The 17,758-nt window shown below is 38.1% G+C and overlaps 1 protein-coding gene across 5 annotated transcripts in view; it reads left to right on the forward strand.

Moving 5' to 3' along the window:
* Window positions 1–17,095, forward strand: part of CEMIP2 (cell migration inducing hyaluronidase 2) — a 79,105-nt gene extending 62,010 nt beyond the window's left edge. For all 5 annotated transcript variants that reach the window (XM_073345153.1, XM_073345155.1, XM_073345151.1 and 2 more), the window contains 12 exons: window positions 2,011–2,142; window positions 2,756–2,791; window positions 3,425–3,580; window positions 5,150–5,327; window positions 6,798–7,013; window positions 7,716–7,924; window positions 9,045–9,227; window positions 10,534–10,753; window positions 13,815–13,913; window positions 14,958–15,106; window positions 16,048–16,151; window positions 16,517–17,095. In XM_073345153.1, the coding sequence (XP_073201254.1) occupies window positions 2,011–2,142; window positions 2,756–2,791; window positions 3,425–3,580; window positions 5,150–5,327; window positions 6,798–7,013; window positions 7,716–7,924; window positions 9,045–9,227; window positions 10,534–10,753; window positions 13,815–13,913; window positions 14,958–15,106; window positions 16,048–16,151; window positions 16,517–16,713 (1,879 nt within the window). In that variant the 3' untranslated portion in view covers window positions 16,714–17,095. The remainder of the gene's footprint in view (window positions 1–2,010; window positions 2,143–2,755; window positions 2,792–3,424; window positions 3,581–5,149; window positions 5,328–6,797; window positions 7,014–7,715; window positions 7,925–9,044; window positions 9,228–10,533; window positions 10,754–13,814; window positions 13,914–14,957; window positions 15,107–16,047; window positions 16,152–16,516) is intronic.
* Window positions 17,096–17,758: the final 663 nt, after the last annotated feature.

Raw genomic sequence — 17,758 nt, forward strand, 5'->3', positions numbered from 1 at the left:
GACATCTTACGAAAATATACTGTAGTCTCACAGGGAACAAAGAAGAGCATTGAAAAACTGAAAGTATTTCATAAAACATTTTAGAGGGCTAAAACAGAGCATGAGCATCCAAGGAAATAAAGTAAGATTCTTTACATTTCTCTCTCTCTCTCTCTCTCTCTCTCTCTCTCTCTCTCTCTCTCTCTGCAATTCACTGAGGAAAAACATACCTTTGTGCAGGGAGGGAGTCCATATTAGTATTTAATAAAACTTCGGTTTCCTGGTAGAGGATGATCATGGCACCTTGAGCAAATAATATCTGTGAGATCATGCATCATCCATCCTGTAGACAGAAACCTTGAGCTTGTCTGAGTTAACTGAAAATAGTTTCAGTAACTATATCTTGTGAAATCCATTGTCTCTCTGATCAGAGAAATGTAACCTTGTCTTAACCACTGTCTTTAGTTAAGATTGCACAATCTGTCCTTAAAAGAATCTGAGAGACTGCATACATATGATTATTCGATAGTATTACCCGAAGAAGAATTTAAAATAGTCCATTTTTACTTTAAAGTTGGACTTCTCCCTCACTAAGATTGAAATTAACTTATTGTAAAGTTACTTTATGTAATTTACTACAACAGTTTTTTCCCAGATGAAACTGCAGAAAAGTCTTTCTTTTAGTTAATCTTCATACATTTCATTGTTGCCTGAACTGGTGTACAGTGACATGATTGTATCAGACTGTTCAGCCATCCATAGTTCTTAAATTCAGGCCCAGATGTTCTTGTCCCAGCAGAAGTCAATCTGCTGTCAGAAAAATTTCTTTTTTAAAAAAGGTTCCATGCCACTCTGGATCACTGAGTGGGCAGAAGTAGGCCAGCTGTGAACTGCTTCCTTCTCCAGTCCTTGTCTCTGCCCCTTCTCTGCTACTGATGCTTCTGGGGGCAGAGTAGAGAGGACTGGCTGAGAGGAAGGAATAGTGTCTTTCAACTTACTAAACCATAAATGTGGTGCAGAGAGCTCCCTAATGTGTAGGATTGGGCAAGTTTCATAGCAGTTACTTTGTGGGTTTCCCCCTTCGATAAATGTACCTGTACCTTTTGATTCTGTCTAGTTACTTTTGTGTTCATATCAATAAAAATACAGAGTGGGTATGAATTATTTTCCACTTTCCCAGTTAGCTTAAAACAGGGGAACTGAATATGCCTTAAGCCCCCTAGGCTCTCATGGGCTCCCCAACTGGCAGCACCCCAGCCTGTACCCAGGCTATTTCTTCCATCCTCCCTGTTGCTTTTGTGTTTGTAGTACACTGCTAAACTGGGTCAAAAATAGACTGTAGCTGCCACTATGTGGAACCAGCTGGGCAGCAGATATTGAGGAGTGGAGAAACATGGGTCCTAAATGAAGAGCACTCCACAAAATATAGGTGTACTTGAGAGGTCTAGGAGCATTCAGCACCCATCCCTCCAGCCTTCTGTCTAGTGCAACTGCAGTCCCACATGCCCTCTCAATGGCAGGGTCAATCTTCCTCCTCTCTCTCCATACCCTCAGATTAATGCTTTAAGGAGAAGGGGAGGGAAGAAAGACACCAGGGAAGGCAAGAGAGAAGAAGGGGGTGAGACTCAAGTTGTGGGACAAAGGAATCGGGGAACAGGAAGGTGCAGCCCAGGAAGAGTAGGATGGGAATCCATAGTGGGAGATATCCTAGCCCTTCTGGGAAGGGAAGAGAAGCTTAATGCTTTGTCTCTTTTTATTGCTTCTTCCCAAGAGTAGGATGGTCAGATCTCTGAAGACACTGCTGTGGGAATGGAGAAATGTGGGGACACGCTCCGTGAAATTAGGGTTCTAGTCTCTGTTATTTTTCAGCATGGGCCTTTTTGTCTCAAGCATGTTGCAGGAGCTGATTTTGCCTGTCCAGTGAGTGCAAGTGTTTATATCTTGGTATATACCACAACAGTGTATATATGCACAGAGCATAAATCAGATACCTTCTTTTCAGGCGTGTTGTTTTTTTCATCTCTTTCTAAGGTTTCGACCTCATCAAGATGCTGATCCTGAGAAGCCCCGAGTTGCTGCTCTGATTGACAGACTAATCGCTTTTAAAAACAATGATCATGGGTCTTGGGTCAGAGGAGGGGACATCATCATTCAGAACTCTGGGTAGGTATCCAAGAGCAAACCTCTACCTGCTATAAAAAGACATTCTCCTGGACTGCAGTATAAAAGCTAGTAGAAGTGAGAGTTGTAAAGTCTGGAAAAGCCTAGATTAAAGTAGGGTTATGAGAGAGAATGTCAGAGCTAAACCACTGAAGCTGTTTGACTGTCTCATTCCACTAATGGGCTGAAACTAAGTCCATGCAAGATTACATGGGAATTTCATTTAAATGGGAAGCAAACAAAGATTTAAAATTACATGATAGAGAAAAGTTAAGTCCAAAAATTAACTGAGACCATATAAAGTACTTTTAAAAATTTTGACTTTTTTAGTATATTTGAGGTTTCTCTGAAGCTATCATATTACCACTTAACAAAACTATATAGAAACAGTTATACTGATTTTAAAACACCAGAAATCTCTTAAGTATAATAGCTATGGTGATTTTTTTTGTAAATTTCATTTCATACACAGATCAAGATTCGATTCAGTTTGAAGTGAATCTGTGCTCTGACGCTTTGAGAAGCTAAAAGAAAAATACACGTTTAATGAACATTAAAGTATTGTATTGTACGTGGTTTGAAATTTGCTTTGTTCAAAAATAATTTTCTCTTGTAGGTTTGCCGACAATGGAATAGGTTTAACTTTTGCCAGGTAAGTATTTTTGTACTGGATTTCATCACTATGTTCAGTCTTCCTAGCTTTATTATTTGACATATACTGACAAAAATTAGTAGTAGATGTGATACTGGGGCTATTTAGAAACCCAAATGTAAAAATATTAGAAATGTGAAAATGATGACAAGAAGGCCAAGAGGGTTTATATAACGGGAATGTCTCATCAATTTTGACCCTGAGTGTGCTTCTGCTGGAGCTCTGATACATCAAGTCGTGATACTAGATAATTAGATGACATGACCAGAACTCTAGGAAAGCGTACAACATCCTAGCTTTTCACCTCGTATAATTAAAATGTTCCTAATGCTGAATATACACGTTTTAAAGAGGGGACTGGAGGACAAGGGGAACAAGAAAATATAATACTTAAAATCAACTGAATGTGCATTAAGTCAATTGATAGTAATTTTTTTTTAAGGCTGGGGTTTTTGAAAAGCAGGGATTAAATTGTATATTGTAATACACTTCTAAACAAAAGGCTTAGCCTGCTTTGATTAGATAAAGGTAAACAATAGTTAGAAAATGTAGTATGTCTTTGTATTTCAGAGCAATATAACTTTCCTGTTTGCTGTACTATCATATCCGTAATCTCAGACTTCATTTTGATAGTGATGGAAGCTTCCCAAAAGATGAAGGCTCCAGCCAGGAAGTATCAGAATCTTTGTTTGTTGGTGAGAGCAGGAATTATGGCTTTCAGGGCGGCCAAAACAAATACTCAGGAACCGGAGGAATAGACAATAAAAACCGCACTTTGCCTAGAAATCGGTAAGTGTGTTTCAGTGGGTAAAACAAAGTTGCTTTTTACAAAAGTTACTTTCTGTCTGATTTGAAAGTAGCACTATACATTTAGAACTAGTATTACATAGCACAGAATTTAAAAAATACTCCAAGATAAAACATGGCAACAAGGGGGTCTGCATGGTTTGGGGACTTGATGACCGTGTGTACCACCTTCTGCTTCTGGGTTAGTGGTTTTTTAAGGTATTAAACTTACTTCAGTACAGTTTGTAAAGGAAATTGCCAGCCGTCACAAACCGTACTGCACAAGTTTCTTTCTACCTAGCCCAAAATAAATCATCAATAGTTTGAACATCAGTACAAAACAGAAAAATGATTTACTGTGCAGAAACTTTCAATTCCAATATCATTTGCCTGCAAACCGCAATGGGGTAGAAAAAGAAAAGTCCTTTACTAATAGTGATTCTGATAATTTCTCTCATCTATTATTTTGGAAAATACTTTTGATTGGGGTAAAAGTATTTTGGCATGAACGTTACATTTTTTCCTTTCTCTCTTTTTTTCCTTTTTTAATGTCAAATTTGTCAGAGGTGAAAGATCTCAAATGGAAGGTTATGCACCTTTTTTTAATTGAGTATATGTGGCGTGGGCTATTTCACTCTTTCATGTGTGTTCTTGCTGTCAAATCTTCATTCATTGATAAGCAATAAAAATTAAAATGTTGGTAATCTAAAAAATTGTGCAACTTTGTAATGAAACAATAGTGATGAGAAAATAAAATTTATTCTCATACTAAATCCATAATAATTAGTTGAAAGCCGCACATATTAACAGTTGATTTCTGTGCCTTCAAGAAACTAATTGGTATGGTGAATTGCATCTTTAACTTCATGTTTCCATACATAATTTCATGAATTGCAGTAACTTTTAGGTCTTACAATACTAGCAAGTCCAATGGGGTTTGAAATAATTGGGACTGGTGGAGACTAGAAAGTCTGTGGCTAGGGGATTTTGAGTGGCTGGTTTGGGACTATTATGCATAGCCAGTCCCGCTCCCCTCCCTGTGTCAGACAAGCTCCACCTCCCCAATGGCTTGCCTTCGGGAAACTGATTCACCTGCTGCCAGCTATCACCCCATGCCTCACATAAGAAGGGAGAAGGTGTGGGGCAGATTCAGCTCATGGCAGCTCTGTGCTGGTGGGCCATCTGACAGAGAGAAGTTTAAGATGGTCTGGAAGCCTGAGGCTTCCTGCCTGCCCAAGCACATGGGAGTCCCAGTTGGGTACTTCTGCTGTAAGGGTCCCAAAGCATCCTAGGAGGGAGAGGCAAAGGGGAGGAGTTGGGTGAGCTGCAGGCAGCTTGGCTCCCTTTTCTGATTCTAAAATTTGAGGTGTAGGAACTTACCTGTAAGTTAATAGTGGAAGGAAGACTTCATTTGTCTTTAGTGTTCCACTCTACAAACCATTGTCTTAGCACTGCATTCTTAATGCTTTTAAATGAAGGGAAGCATTGCCCCTCAGGGACCCTGAACCAAGACTTCTAACAGGTCATGTATGTATGAGTGTGTGTGTATTAAACATACTCTGTTTTTAACAGGACATTTCCAATCAGAGGTTTTCAGATTTATGATGGACCCATTCATCTTACCAAATGCACATTCAAAAACTTTGTGCCGACTGCTGATAGATACACCAGTGCAATTGGATTCCTATTGAAAAACCCTTGGCAGTTGACACCTAAAAACAACATTTCTCTCATTAAATTTGATACAAATGTAAGTTTATGGAAAAATTCATTTTCAGTGAATGAGGTGGAAAGGGGAGACTTCATGAAGTAGGAAGGGATGAATTCAGTGTCTCATGCAGAAGATTTATTTTGAAAGAATTTTGGTGATGTCCTCCTATTTCTTCAAACAAATGGGAGTCCCATGTGTACTCCCGATATTGCCTACACCTGCCATATTTCTGTGCTGTCTGCCACCTCTGGGCCTGGGTTGCCTTTTTGCTGCCTCCCTGCAAGTACCTGCTTTTCTTCAGGCTGATGTGCCCAAACTGACTTCCCCCAAGTAATGTCTGCTGAGCAAGGGAGTTGTAGTTTGGAGAAGGGGAGTCTGACACATTTAAGGACCGTTTGGGCTGCTGTAGAAGGCTCCAGAAACAGTGAAGAGGCTGGGAGGTGAGATTAAGCAACTTCTAGGGGACATATGCATGTGTCTGTCCCATGATAGCGTTGAGATGGATCGGTTTGGATAAAATGTCATCCAGCTCCTCCTGCCTTTGCTTACAAATAAGACTGAATTGGACTTTTGAGGGTTGAAAACCGTACTTTCCTCCATTGTCACATGCCTTTGAACTTCCTGATTTGAGCCAGAAATGATTGTACTAAAATCTCATGAGAAGTGCTGTTCTTGTACTATTTCTGGCTTACCAGGAAGTACAGGAAATAACAAGTGCCTGTTCGTTTGCAGTTTCTAGCCCAAAGAGTTTCCAGTCCAAACTGCTGTTCAGAACAGAGCTTCCAGACTTTTTTTTAAATTTGCACATCATTAGTTTAGAGTAATCTGTTCTCTATAGCCAATTACATTTACAAATATGTATTCTCTTAGTTTGGAAACTAACTTTTCTTTTTTATTTTTGCTTGCTTACTCTGGTTACAAGAGTTACTTAAATCATGGAATTCTAATATAGAATTCATAGTGAAGTGAAGAATCACCCCTATTAGGCTGTGCAGTTGCTGACAGAACTGTATAGTGAGGCATGAAACTAAAAGACCAGTCAGTGCCTCCCAAACTGAGCTCAGCTGTGGAGACAGGGAATAGACCAAAAATGGGGTTTTGGTTTGGGTTTTTAATGCTTGCTTTGACCTCAAAAACAAGTGATTGTGGACGTGTAATGATGATAATGAGACCAGATTCTTTAAGACCTGAGGCAGCTGAAATAATGAATTTGCAGTTATAAATATTAACACAAAATGCTGAAATATTTAGCAGAAGTCTGAACGGGGCTTTGTGTGTTAATTGAAAACCGTGACTACTACAAAATAACGAAATTCTGTTTTGCAAGACTATGTTGTCCTTGTTAGAGAAATTATTCAGCTCATAAACCTTGTCAGATTCCTGATGCTCTTTACATACATGGAAATGTTTCTGTGTGTTACTAACTGTATACATGCAGTAGCACAACTGAAATTGGTGGCTTTATAAGAGAGACTTAATTGGAATGTTTCACTTCCCTTTTATGATCAGGTTTCTCTGAAAGTCTTCTTTGGTAAACCTGGTCCCTGGTTTGAAGACAGTGAGCTGGATGGTGACAAGAACTCAATATTCCATGATGTAGATGGTTCTGTGACTGAATATAAGGACACTTACGTTGGCAGAATGGATAATTTCCTGATCCGACATCCAAAATGCATTAATGTTACACAGTGGAATGGTGTGGTCTGCAGTGGGACCTATGCACAGGTTGGAACTGTTACAGTTTTTGTGTATTCTATATTTTATATATATTCACAAGACTTGAAGAAAAATTTATCAAAGCCATGAAATGCCCTTCCTCTTTAGGTTTTTAAAAATTGATTTTACACTTACTTTGCCTTCTAGATGGTTCTGAACAACTTGTTGGGGGAAGGGAGGATTATGATAGCAAATGTAATAAAGCAAATCTTTATGCAGTGAGTTGACTTGCCATCATCTGCATAACACAGTCCTGTTGGCAAAAACATTTAAGTGTGGGGGCTTTCTTACACTTGTGGTTCTGTTTCTCACAATATTATTAAAAATGTGAAATATAGTTTTCTAAATACAAACCCCTCTGCTGGGATCAGTTCCTAGCCGATCACAGACTTTGTGTGACCTTAAGTAAGTTACTGAATCCCTCTGTTTCTGATCTGTAAAGTGGGGAAAATTATTGTTGGCCTTGACTATTTAGGTTGTAAACTCTACAGGACAGCGGCTATCTTTAACCGTGTGCACAGTGCCAGGCTCACTGGGGCCTCTAGGCATGACATCTAATGTTGTAGTGGTTCTGTTTACACTGTTTATCTGTATTTTCCCTCATGTATTGTTTCTAGTGAAACTGATCAAAAATTGTCAGATTACTTCAAATCTCTCCTCCTCTTCTGTCTAAGGCCTTCTTTTTTTTTTTTTTAAATTTTTAAATTAAAGTTATACATCCAGACAAGGAACCCACAGAACCTTACTATGACCATAGTACGAGATGAATACCCATCCAGCACCATGGCACTCCGAGGTATTAACCAGCGAGCTGCCTTTCAACAGTACCAGCCTGTAATGATGCTTCAGAAGGGCTATACGATCCATTGGAATGGACAAGCTCCCCAAACCACTTTTCTCTATCTCATTAATTTTAACAGGTATGTTCCCTTTCCTTTCATTTTTGCCTTTGATTCAAAAGACACCATTGGAATACTATATTGCAAAAATAGTTATACATTCAAAATTACAACCATGAGTAAGACTGGAACTTGATTTATCTGAAATAGCAAATATTAAAATCAAAATGTGTACTGGAGACCTAGACCAAAAGCTGTGTAGAGCTATTCAGAAAACGCTGTAAAGAAGCATTTAAAGGAAAGCCCTATTGCTTTATTACTGCATGAAGCTGTGCAGAGTAGAACTGCAAATGGTTTAACCTATCACTGGCCTTGTGAGTAAGATGCAGTATGTCAAACTGGAAAATTTAAAATTTGTATCCAAACAGGGTGGATTGATTTAAATCAGTGACTTAAATCATTGAAATTTTTATCCTGATTTAAATCAGCAAGTAGGAAATAGATTTTATTGATGGTTTGCATTTGTACTTTTTAGTTACTTCCCCCTCCCCCCTCCAAAAAAGTTGATTTGCATTGGTTGATAATCATTAAAACATGATGATTTGCAACTAAATATACCTTTACACTGAATTTGATCCTGCTTTTTGCTAAGCAGGAGGATACTCTATATTTAAGCAGTCATGCTTAACTTTCAACTGGATGACTGATTTTTGTTTTTTCCCCCACTTGAGATTCATGTCAAGCTCCATTTGGATGGAAATTGAAATTCAGTTAAAAATGCACAAAAACATTTTAATTTTTTTATTAACTAAAAGTACCTAGAATGTGCTGGCTACATAAGAAAAAAAAAGTTTTTATCAAAACACGGTTTGCATTTAAAACTAACTGATTTATTAAACAAAGGAGGTATTATCTGTAGTTAGTTTCTGGTCCCAATGTCCTTCAAGATTTTAGAACTAGTGGACCTCCTCCTCTCACATACAGCTTTTATTCATAGATTGGAGGAGAAAAACAGCTTTTCTGCATTTTTCAGCTCCCAAATGGTGTCTTAACTTTGAATGATTAGTGATTGAACTGAAATTGTTGAATAAAATGAAATGAAAATATTCTCTCTGCCACTCTATTTGTGTCCACTACCACAAAAACAAGAAACTTGCTCAAATGAATGAATTATAACACTTTTGTTTCACTATATTTCCAGGAATGACTGGATTCGGGTTGGACTCTGTTATCCATCAAGCACAACTTTTCAAGTAACATTTGATGTCTTTCAAAGGCAGACATCTGCTTTCTATAGTGTGGAGGACTATACATCAGTAACTTCGATGATGGAGCTGCAGAAAAATCGATCAGAGAAGAAGTTTTATTTTGATAACAGCACTGGGTAATTTTATATAGATTGATAATAAAGGGATACGTTATTTAATAGTAAAATTGCAAGTTCGGTAGTGTTAAGAATTGGCTCTGATGGCTGCTTAAGAAGGGAAATCTTATGGAGAAACACTAAGCATGTCGCCATGGATGTTTGGAAGAGGAATCTACATAACTTGTAATTATAAATGTCGTGGCCATCCAATCAGCTCTTGAAAATGTATACCACAGCTACCACAGTTATTTCCTATTCTAAGTATGGGGAAAACTGTGGTATCTCAAATACCACAGAGAGGTACCTTTTTGGCCAGTAACTGCTTTGTTAATTTAGTATGGCTCAACTGTAAATGTTTGCCCTTCACCTCTTAAACAGAGTGTAAGAAAATAGGCCTGATTCCTCCTGGACCAACAGGAATTTTCTTAAACTATGGAGTAAAATTTTCAAAAGTTACTTAAGCATGTCACTTTTGAAAATGGGACTTAGGCTCGTAATTCACTTAAGCACTTTGAATGTTACCACTGAAGACCATAATAAAGCTTCCTTAGAAAAAAACTATGTACACATTTTTTTAATATTGTGGTTTTTTAATTTGTTTTTGTTCCCTATTTTTATTATAATCAGAATATTAGTATAAGATTTTTGGAGAGTTTTTATTAACTAGTTTGGGATAATCATGTAGATAAACAGATGTATGTAGTCTTTGATATCATTTAGATTTTCTTTTTCATCTAGAAACTACAGTGACAAGCAACTATAGAAAAGCTGGTAGAGCTTATCAGTATAAGAGTCTTCCAGTCAGGATGTTTTTGTTGGGCTTTATGCACACTCAGAGCAATAAAGATCTTTGTTTTCTAATTACACTCATATATTTTTGTATTTTGTACAATAAGAGCACTGTTTTTGTTTGAGTAATGTCTGATATGTTAATTGCCAAATAGCAAGTTTAGTGAACATTTATTAAGATGTATGGTGTGACAGTTACTGGTGGGAGATGGGGGGTGGTTTATGCTGGCTAGATTTCTTCTTTCTCTGATCAAACAAATCCTGTCATGACTTTTCTCTAACAGTTAGAGAGTTCTAATATATATCACTTAAGACTTCCCTATTGTTGTACTTATTACAGAACATTTTACAAAGTACTGTAAATTTGTGGAGATTTAAAAAATAAAAACACATGACCATTCCCCTGTCCCTGAAAAGCTTGCAGTCTGAGGTCTCCTGTGTTCACTAATCAGTACATTTGACAAAATTTTGATTATGTAACTTTCTGTATTTTTATCAACTAGTTTTCTAATCTCTTGTTTTGTTTTGTGTTTAGATTGCTGTTTTTATATCTTCAAGCCAAATATAATAGGGATGGTCACAGTTATTGTTCAGCTCAGGGATGTGAAAGGGTCAAGATTCAGGCCACTGTTCAATCAAAACAGATCAGTAACTGCATGACAAAAGCTTATCCAAAGTATTACCAAGCACCAACTGTTCTACAGCCAATGCCAGCCAGAACTACTGTACAGTGTAAAAATTGTGGCACAACTCAGGTAAAAAAATTCATAAATGTGTATGTAAATTACCAATAGATATTAACTTCCACATAATTGCCTTAAATATGGTTTTCATGAAGGAGTGAGAACACTTCAGAAGCAGATTATAACCTGGAATAAAGTTCTTCTATTGTGTATATTGTTTACTATATAAAGGGCAAGTCAGTTCCTTTCAAATTTATTCAAAATTTTTAAATTGTTAAAAAAAAAAAAAAAGCTTTTACAAAAACTAAGGTTTGTAAAAATGATCCAATAACATTTTTTTAAAATCAAAGGGAAACAGCCCCTTTGCAATGTTTTTCAACTTGAATATGCATGTACTTCAAGGCCTCTGTGCATTTTCAGTTAGGGGTTTTGGTGTCTCTAGCGTGAGGCTATGGAACTGTAAATAACAAAGCCATTCCTGCTGGGGAGTGTGGGAGTGCTCTCATGCTAAGATGACTTAATTAGTTCTATCTTTATGAGAACACACACACACACCCCTTTCATTTCCTTCACTTCCACAGAGAGAGCTAAATGGAACTGCCTCTTGTGTCTGTGAGCTAGGTAGCGTTATCTTCTTATAGTTACTTAGAGTAGTTGGGGCTACTTGCCTTGTGTTATCTCCACTGCTGTGTCATACCCGGATCCTGCAGAGGACTCAAAAGGCATGCATCCTCTTCAGCCATCTTTCCAGAGAGAGACATACATGCTTGATGCCTCATATTGCTGGGAGAAGCTCATGGGTTCCAATACAAAATTTACCATGCCTTCACTCCTCAGATGAGGAATGACAGGCACTTACAACTGCAGTGGCACCTGGCTTGTTTGAGCCTTCAGCCAGATCATCCATCAGGAATTTCCAGGTCCTCTTCTTTGCTGAGGTCTTTTGTAAAGAAACGTGAGACGCCCTGTCACCCCAGCTCTGGTGTCGAGCCTAAGAACGACCTCCCCAAGGCACACGTTTGCTGTCCTGTGCCTCTCATCTGACGCTGTCTGGCACTGCAGCCCCCATCAAAATAGCTTTCAAGCTGCTGTCAGCACCAAAAATTCCCTCAGTGCTCTAGTCAGCACAGATCAACTTTGAGGAATCAAGCTTTCAAATCTTCTCATGTCCCCGTTTCAGGGAAGAAGGAAAAACAGCAACATTCTGATCTACCAAATGGGGCATTGTTCTCCTTCTCCAAAACCACATCACTTTTGGAGACTCCTTACTAGTCTTAATTCTGCCTCCTTTGTAATTCTGCCGGCATATAATTCTCCTCCTTTGAGGCTCTGGTGCCAGGTGACCGTGGCACATTGCTGTTTCACATACCTCTAACAGTCGATTTCTCATCTTATGTCTTGGGGGGGAGGAAGGGCCTCTTTCAAGGCTTTTGGCAATGCCTCTACTGCTTAACTTAAAGCTTCAAGAACACATCTCTCTGTCCTCACCACCAGTACCAAAAAGAGCTAATTGTATGCCTCCTGTACCCCTAGAGGGTCCTCAGTTTTCGTTGTTGTTTGTTGTAATGTCCCTTGCCTAATTCAAAGCTGGTCTCTCTAGCCCAGGAACTCTGCAAAACAAACAGTGAATCCGTGACTGCTTCCTCAGATGGAGAAAGAGAGGGGCATAAACCATGGCTTAAATCATCAGGCCTTGCTCCAGTTTCACACAAACCTATTTGAGGGGTCAGGTCTTTCTAATGATAAAAACAGATGAGACTCTGGAGAGAATTAAGATGGCGTGAGTTACAGCCTGATCTCCTAGCGCTTTCCCAATCCTTGTTTACTTCAGAGGAGCTGATCTTCTATTTGGTTTCAGTACCACAGAAAGGCTTCCTCTGTGAAGTAGCGGGGAAATGGGGCGTAGCAAGAGGAAAAGGGGCATGGCTGAAACACTGCCTGTGGTTTCAGCCCTTTGGGGGGTCATTAGTAGCTGTCCCTCCCATCCTTTAATTTGCACCAGGTGCAATTTGGCCATTGTTGAGGATCTAACCCATTATGTTGCTGCTTAACTGTCCATTATTCCAGTAACATGTTTTCAAGATTTTTCCTTTCTATTCTTTCATAGAGAAGGCTTGGTTTCTCTACTTATAATGTACTTTTTCCCCTTTTGCAGTAACTGGATTTTCCTCATCTTTTTCTTTACTTCTATTTGGCAGGGAAAGTGTATTTTCTTTCCAGTTCAATAAAATGTTCATACTCCTTTCATGTTCCATAACTCCATTCTCTGTCCCCCATGACAAAAACAGAACATGAAAAATAAGTTCATGACTTTTTTTTTACCATTTCTTTTCTGCCACTTAGATCTTTTTGTCACCCTTCTCATCTCACTGCAGTGAGCCAGGTTTTGTTCTCTCTGTGAATGTGATTTTTTTACAGTTAACAGTCTGCTTTATGGTGATATTTTGTGGAATCTACTTTATTCATCACTTCTTCATTTTTTCAGTTTCCAGTTTGTTGTCGTGCAATTTCTTCCCCAGACAGTACCATCATACCCAAAATGCTAACTATTAATGAGAGTCTAAATGCTGCAATTTTTACTCAGGAAAAACTTCTGTTGCTATCAGTGGGAATATCGCTAGCATAAAGATTACAAGATTAGGGCTACAGGCACCTGTTTGGTATCTTCAGTGCTGTCTTGATCCTTTTTTCCAACATATACGTTACTTCATACTTCTATGTTACCAAAAAAAAAGCAGAAGTGGCTCAGAAACTGATGCCCAGCACAAGCCTAGGGCAAGACATGAAAAGATGCTGTAAGAACAAAGTGCCATTGCTCAGACTTGAATACATTAATGTCCTGGTTTTCATCCATACTAATACATTTATATTACAATAGCACCCAAAATCTGTTAGGCACTTTATGGATATATAGTTCCCCTTCCCTGAAGAGCATTCAGTCTAAAAGCATCCATGCATTTTGACAGTGTTGATTTATTAATCTTGGTTTTTCCAGTTGGCAGTCTAGAGTGTCTATCAGAATAATTGTTGATTATCAGTATGCTATCTAGTGTTTAAAATAAGACTTGCTGTTCAGAGTTTCTGGGAAAGGGGGGAAGTGTAAACATGTTAAAATTTTATTTTTTACATCTAGATGGCATTTACCAGTGATCCTCACAAAACCTACCTCCTTGTGCAGATTCAGTCAATGAGCAAAGTAGAATTACAAAGTAGTCTTCCATCTTTTATCTCTGTAAGTATTTTTATGGCCTCTTTTAACTGCTTTTTCCTTAGCAGTTTGAATTATGGGAGTTGCACATTGGTGCAGTTCTGTGTCACTGAGCACCACTTTTGAGCTGAGCATCCTTCTGCTGAAGCCAATGAGAACTAGTGGGTACTCAGTACTATGTTAAATCCAAATCCGTGAAATAACTTTCTTATACTAACAAACTATTACCAAATAGTACCAGTCCTTCAACATTTTGTTCTGTTAAAGCCCTTCAAAACTGTGATTAGAAGAGAGGAGTCATTATTTTTTGTTTACACTCCAACTCAGTGGTGATAAATGTGATGATGTAATGTTGTTTAACACTTGGTCTGTTGCCATTTTTCCACTTGGGAACCAAGAGAGAATTGTATGTGATGCTGGAGGTGAGGGCTTGCAGGCATTCTCAGTACCCCCAGGGTGAAATTTTAATTTATATTTGTCCTATAGAGTAATGCATACATTGTGTGTTTGAAATAGTAAAACTCTGAATTATTTAGGCAGAGAAGTGCGGGCTATAACAGCATGTGTTTGTAACATCATAAATGCAAGCTTGTAAGGGATTTTATGTGGCTTATTTTTAATAACAATATTCAGTAAGATGCTTTGTTAAATATAGCACAAATTAATCAACTGTGGAGGCTACATGCTCTGCTTTTGTGCACAGAGTGAGTGGTTGGGTCTCTGAATGGCACTGTCTCAGGACAAGTGAGCTACCTCCATTTCTTGTCAAGAATGGTGGTGGCTGAGATAGGATTCATGTCCTTGAGAGTGATTACAGTGAAGTGAGGAAAAGCTAGGTGATTCTCAAGGCTCCCTGAGGAATAAAGAAGTCCCATCAGCCGGGTCTTTTTGGGAAGAGGAAGAATGGAGAATCTCTGATAAATTATTGGTTGTCAAAAAGGACACTAATGTGTGTATAAATCAAATTATGATAAATGTGGCCAACTGACAGGTGCAGAAGAATATTATTGTACTTGCAAATCGCCAGCAAAAGCAGGCAATGATTTATGATGTCTTTTCTCACTTCAGGTCAATGGAAATAAGTCTCCCTTCAAAGATATGGGTGTATTTACCCTAGTAGTTGATGCCTGTGTTGGCACTGTGACAGAAAAAAAGCTTTTTCATCAAGCAAACATTAAAAGCATAGACGAATATTTAAAAACTGGAATTCCGCAAAGGTATATGCTATTGTAAACCTATCCTTTTATTTACAATACGTATCATGAAATATAGACTTGAACTGGAGTACAAAATACACTGGAGTGCTTTATCGTGATAGTCAAACCCTTGCTAGAGAACAGTATTTGTGGGCTGACAATTCTAGCTCACTTTTAACATTGCTATGAGAACATTTTTAAATTGAGGGAGTAAGTAGAAGCACACAAACATTTTAAAGGGACAGTTTAGCTACATTTGAGAAAATGGACCAGGTAAACTTTAAACATTTGGATTAAATCCCAAAAATATGTTTTCCTTTTCAAAGGATTCATTTTAACAAAACATTACATAATCACGTTTTTTAGCTTACTGTGGTAGGAAGAATAAGCCTTGGTTTGTGGAGGACAATTGTGCCATGAGAATTTTGACAAAAGTGCTTTAATGGTAATAAGTTGAAGATTTATTTATTTCTGTTCATACATTGACAGTAATAAAAATGTCACTAAAACAGCTTTAATAAGGTGCCTATACTAAAGCTGGTTGAAAAATGAAAAGCTAAATTCACAAAATAGAAATTGCAATCTTCATTTTAAAGGTTTCAAAAGTGCTCCATTTTACATTTTTGCAGAATTTTTTACTCTTTCTTGAAAGCATTATCAATTTTCTTTTACCAAGTTTTCCTTAGACAAACTTTTTTAACCAGCGATAACATTTCAATAAAAGTTTTAATTAAAAGTCACAATGTTTCAAAAAGTTTCATTTTCTAAAACAGGACACTTCAACCAAAAAAAATTTTTTTTTTTCCCCATCCATTTTTGGTCAGCTCTCTATTAGTCAGCTCTAGTATATAGTGTTGCCCCAAATACAGTGAGCTAATAAGCAAGCTAATTTGTAAAGTGTGTAAATATCCGTGATGATAAATATTTAGTTTCTTCATCTTACTACTGTCTTTCTGGTGCAGGTCAATAGTTTTGCTAAGCACAAGAGGTGATATAAGAAACCTTAATATTTCAGAAGCCTTAATGTCCCTGGGAACAGCCAAACCAGCTCATCTTCAAAACAAAGGTTTGTTTAATTTTCTCACACAGTTTCTATTTTAAAATTCCCTTTGACGAGTCCAGATTCTTGAGGTGTTGCATGAGTTGTTTCCAGTTAAGATGATGTCAAACTATTTTATAATAAAGAAGTTAGTGGAAAACTACTAATTAAGGATTCAAAACTTTCAAAAGTGGTGGTGTGATGTCTTTTAAAACCATAGTGTTTGGCTGCATGTGAGGATGGCTGCATTTACTATTATGAGGTGGAGGGAGGGGAATTATTTTCTCCTGTGTCATCTTGTTGTAATGTCCATTTGCATGTAAATTGTATGTAAAAGATGTCTCTTTCCTGTCTAACTTCTGATTCTTTTACTCTGAATTGTTTCATTGCAGGGAGCATAGCCTTTCTTGGTTTCAGAGGAAATTTTAAACCTTCCTGGGCTAAGCTGTTTACCAGTCCTGCTGGGCAGGGCCTAGGTCAGATAGAAAAGTTTATACCTTTACAAATGGAAGAGTATGGCTGCACCAGAGTGAGCTCTAGCAAACGGAAAGACTTGGAACTTTTAAAGCAAGCTTCAAGAGCACACTAGAGACTAAGTACTAAGTGCTGGAAGAAAATGTGAACTAACTTATTTAATTTATGGCATTTTAAACTATACTTTTATCCCAAGTAAACCATTTTACTGTTTTGATAAAGACATATGCCTACGCTGACTGTTCGAATGCCAGTCTGTGCACCTTCTAGTTGTACAAAATGTTAAAGAATTTATTACTATTTGTATAGACAGGTTTTTCAGAGATTTGTTTTCTGATGTTTGTATTTACTGTAAACAGTTTCTTTTTGTTTTGTACTTTTGTAGCCTGAGAATTTGAGGATGCTCATAAGGATCAGCCTGGAGAAGTTTTGGTAGCAATTATTGGATGGCTTAGGGTTTTAAAAAAAATAAATTAATTAAAATATCTGTCTCTTAAGCAGTTTGAATTGGTTATTTTAATCCGTCTTTGCATTTCCTTTTTCCTGTTTGTTTTACGCATTCCTGAGATCACATTTAACAATCAGGCGAGTTATGGGTAGGCTCAGCAGAAATCAGTTTTGTTGTAAATTCAACAGTTAGCCTCTATTTTTAATTTTTAACCTTTTCTCCTGTTTTCTATGCATTTTAAATTTCCATTTTCTCAGGGGGCTCCCTTGCAGCTGCAGGGCTTGGGATACTGGATCCTTGTGGTTACAAGGTGCGGGGGAGGCTCCAGTCCTGTTTGGGCAGAGCAGAGACCCCTGGCCAGCCCCACGAGGAGGAGGGTGAGCCATCTGCTGCAGGGGATGACACCCTGCTGTTGAATGCTCCTGCCTGGAGACAGTCTCCACACTCCCAGCTGATCAATGAGTGAGCAGGGCCATGACGGAGGGGCTGGAGAGGGCTCCCTGTGGGGCCAGTGATACCGGATTCCTGAAGGTGCATGGGAGGTTGTGCTTGCCAGCTGGATATTTTTTTCTTTATTTCTGTGTCAGGTGAAATCGATGTTTACTGACTCTTTTGAATCAAATCCTGCCAAGCCTAGTTATGGTCCATACCCACTTTTCCAGATATTAAAGAGCAAGTCCTGTTCCCTTACCCACATGGGTACAAAGAGCCC

This window comes from Lepidochelys kempii, chromosome 5, assembly GCF_965140265.1.
Source record: "Lepidochelys kempii isolate rLepKem1 chromosome 5, rLepKem1.hap2, whole genome shotgun sequence".
Classification (NCBI taxonomy): Eukaryota; Metazoa; Chordata; order Testudines; family Cheloniidae; genus Lepidochelys; species Lepidochelys kempii.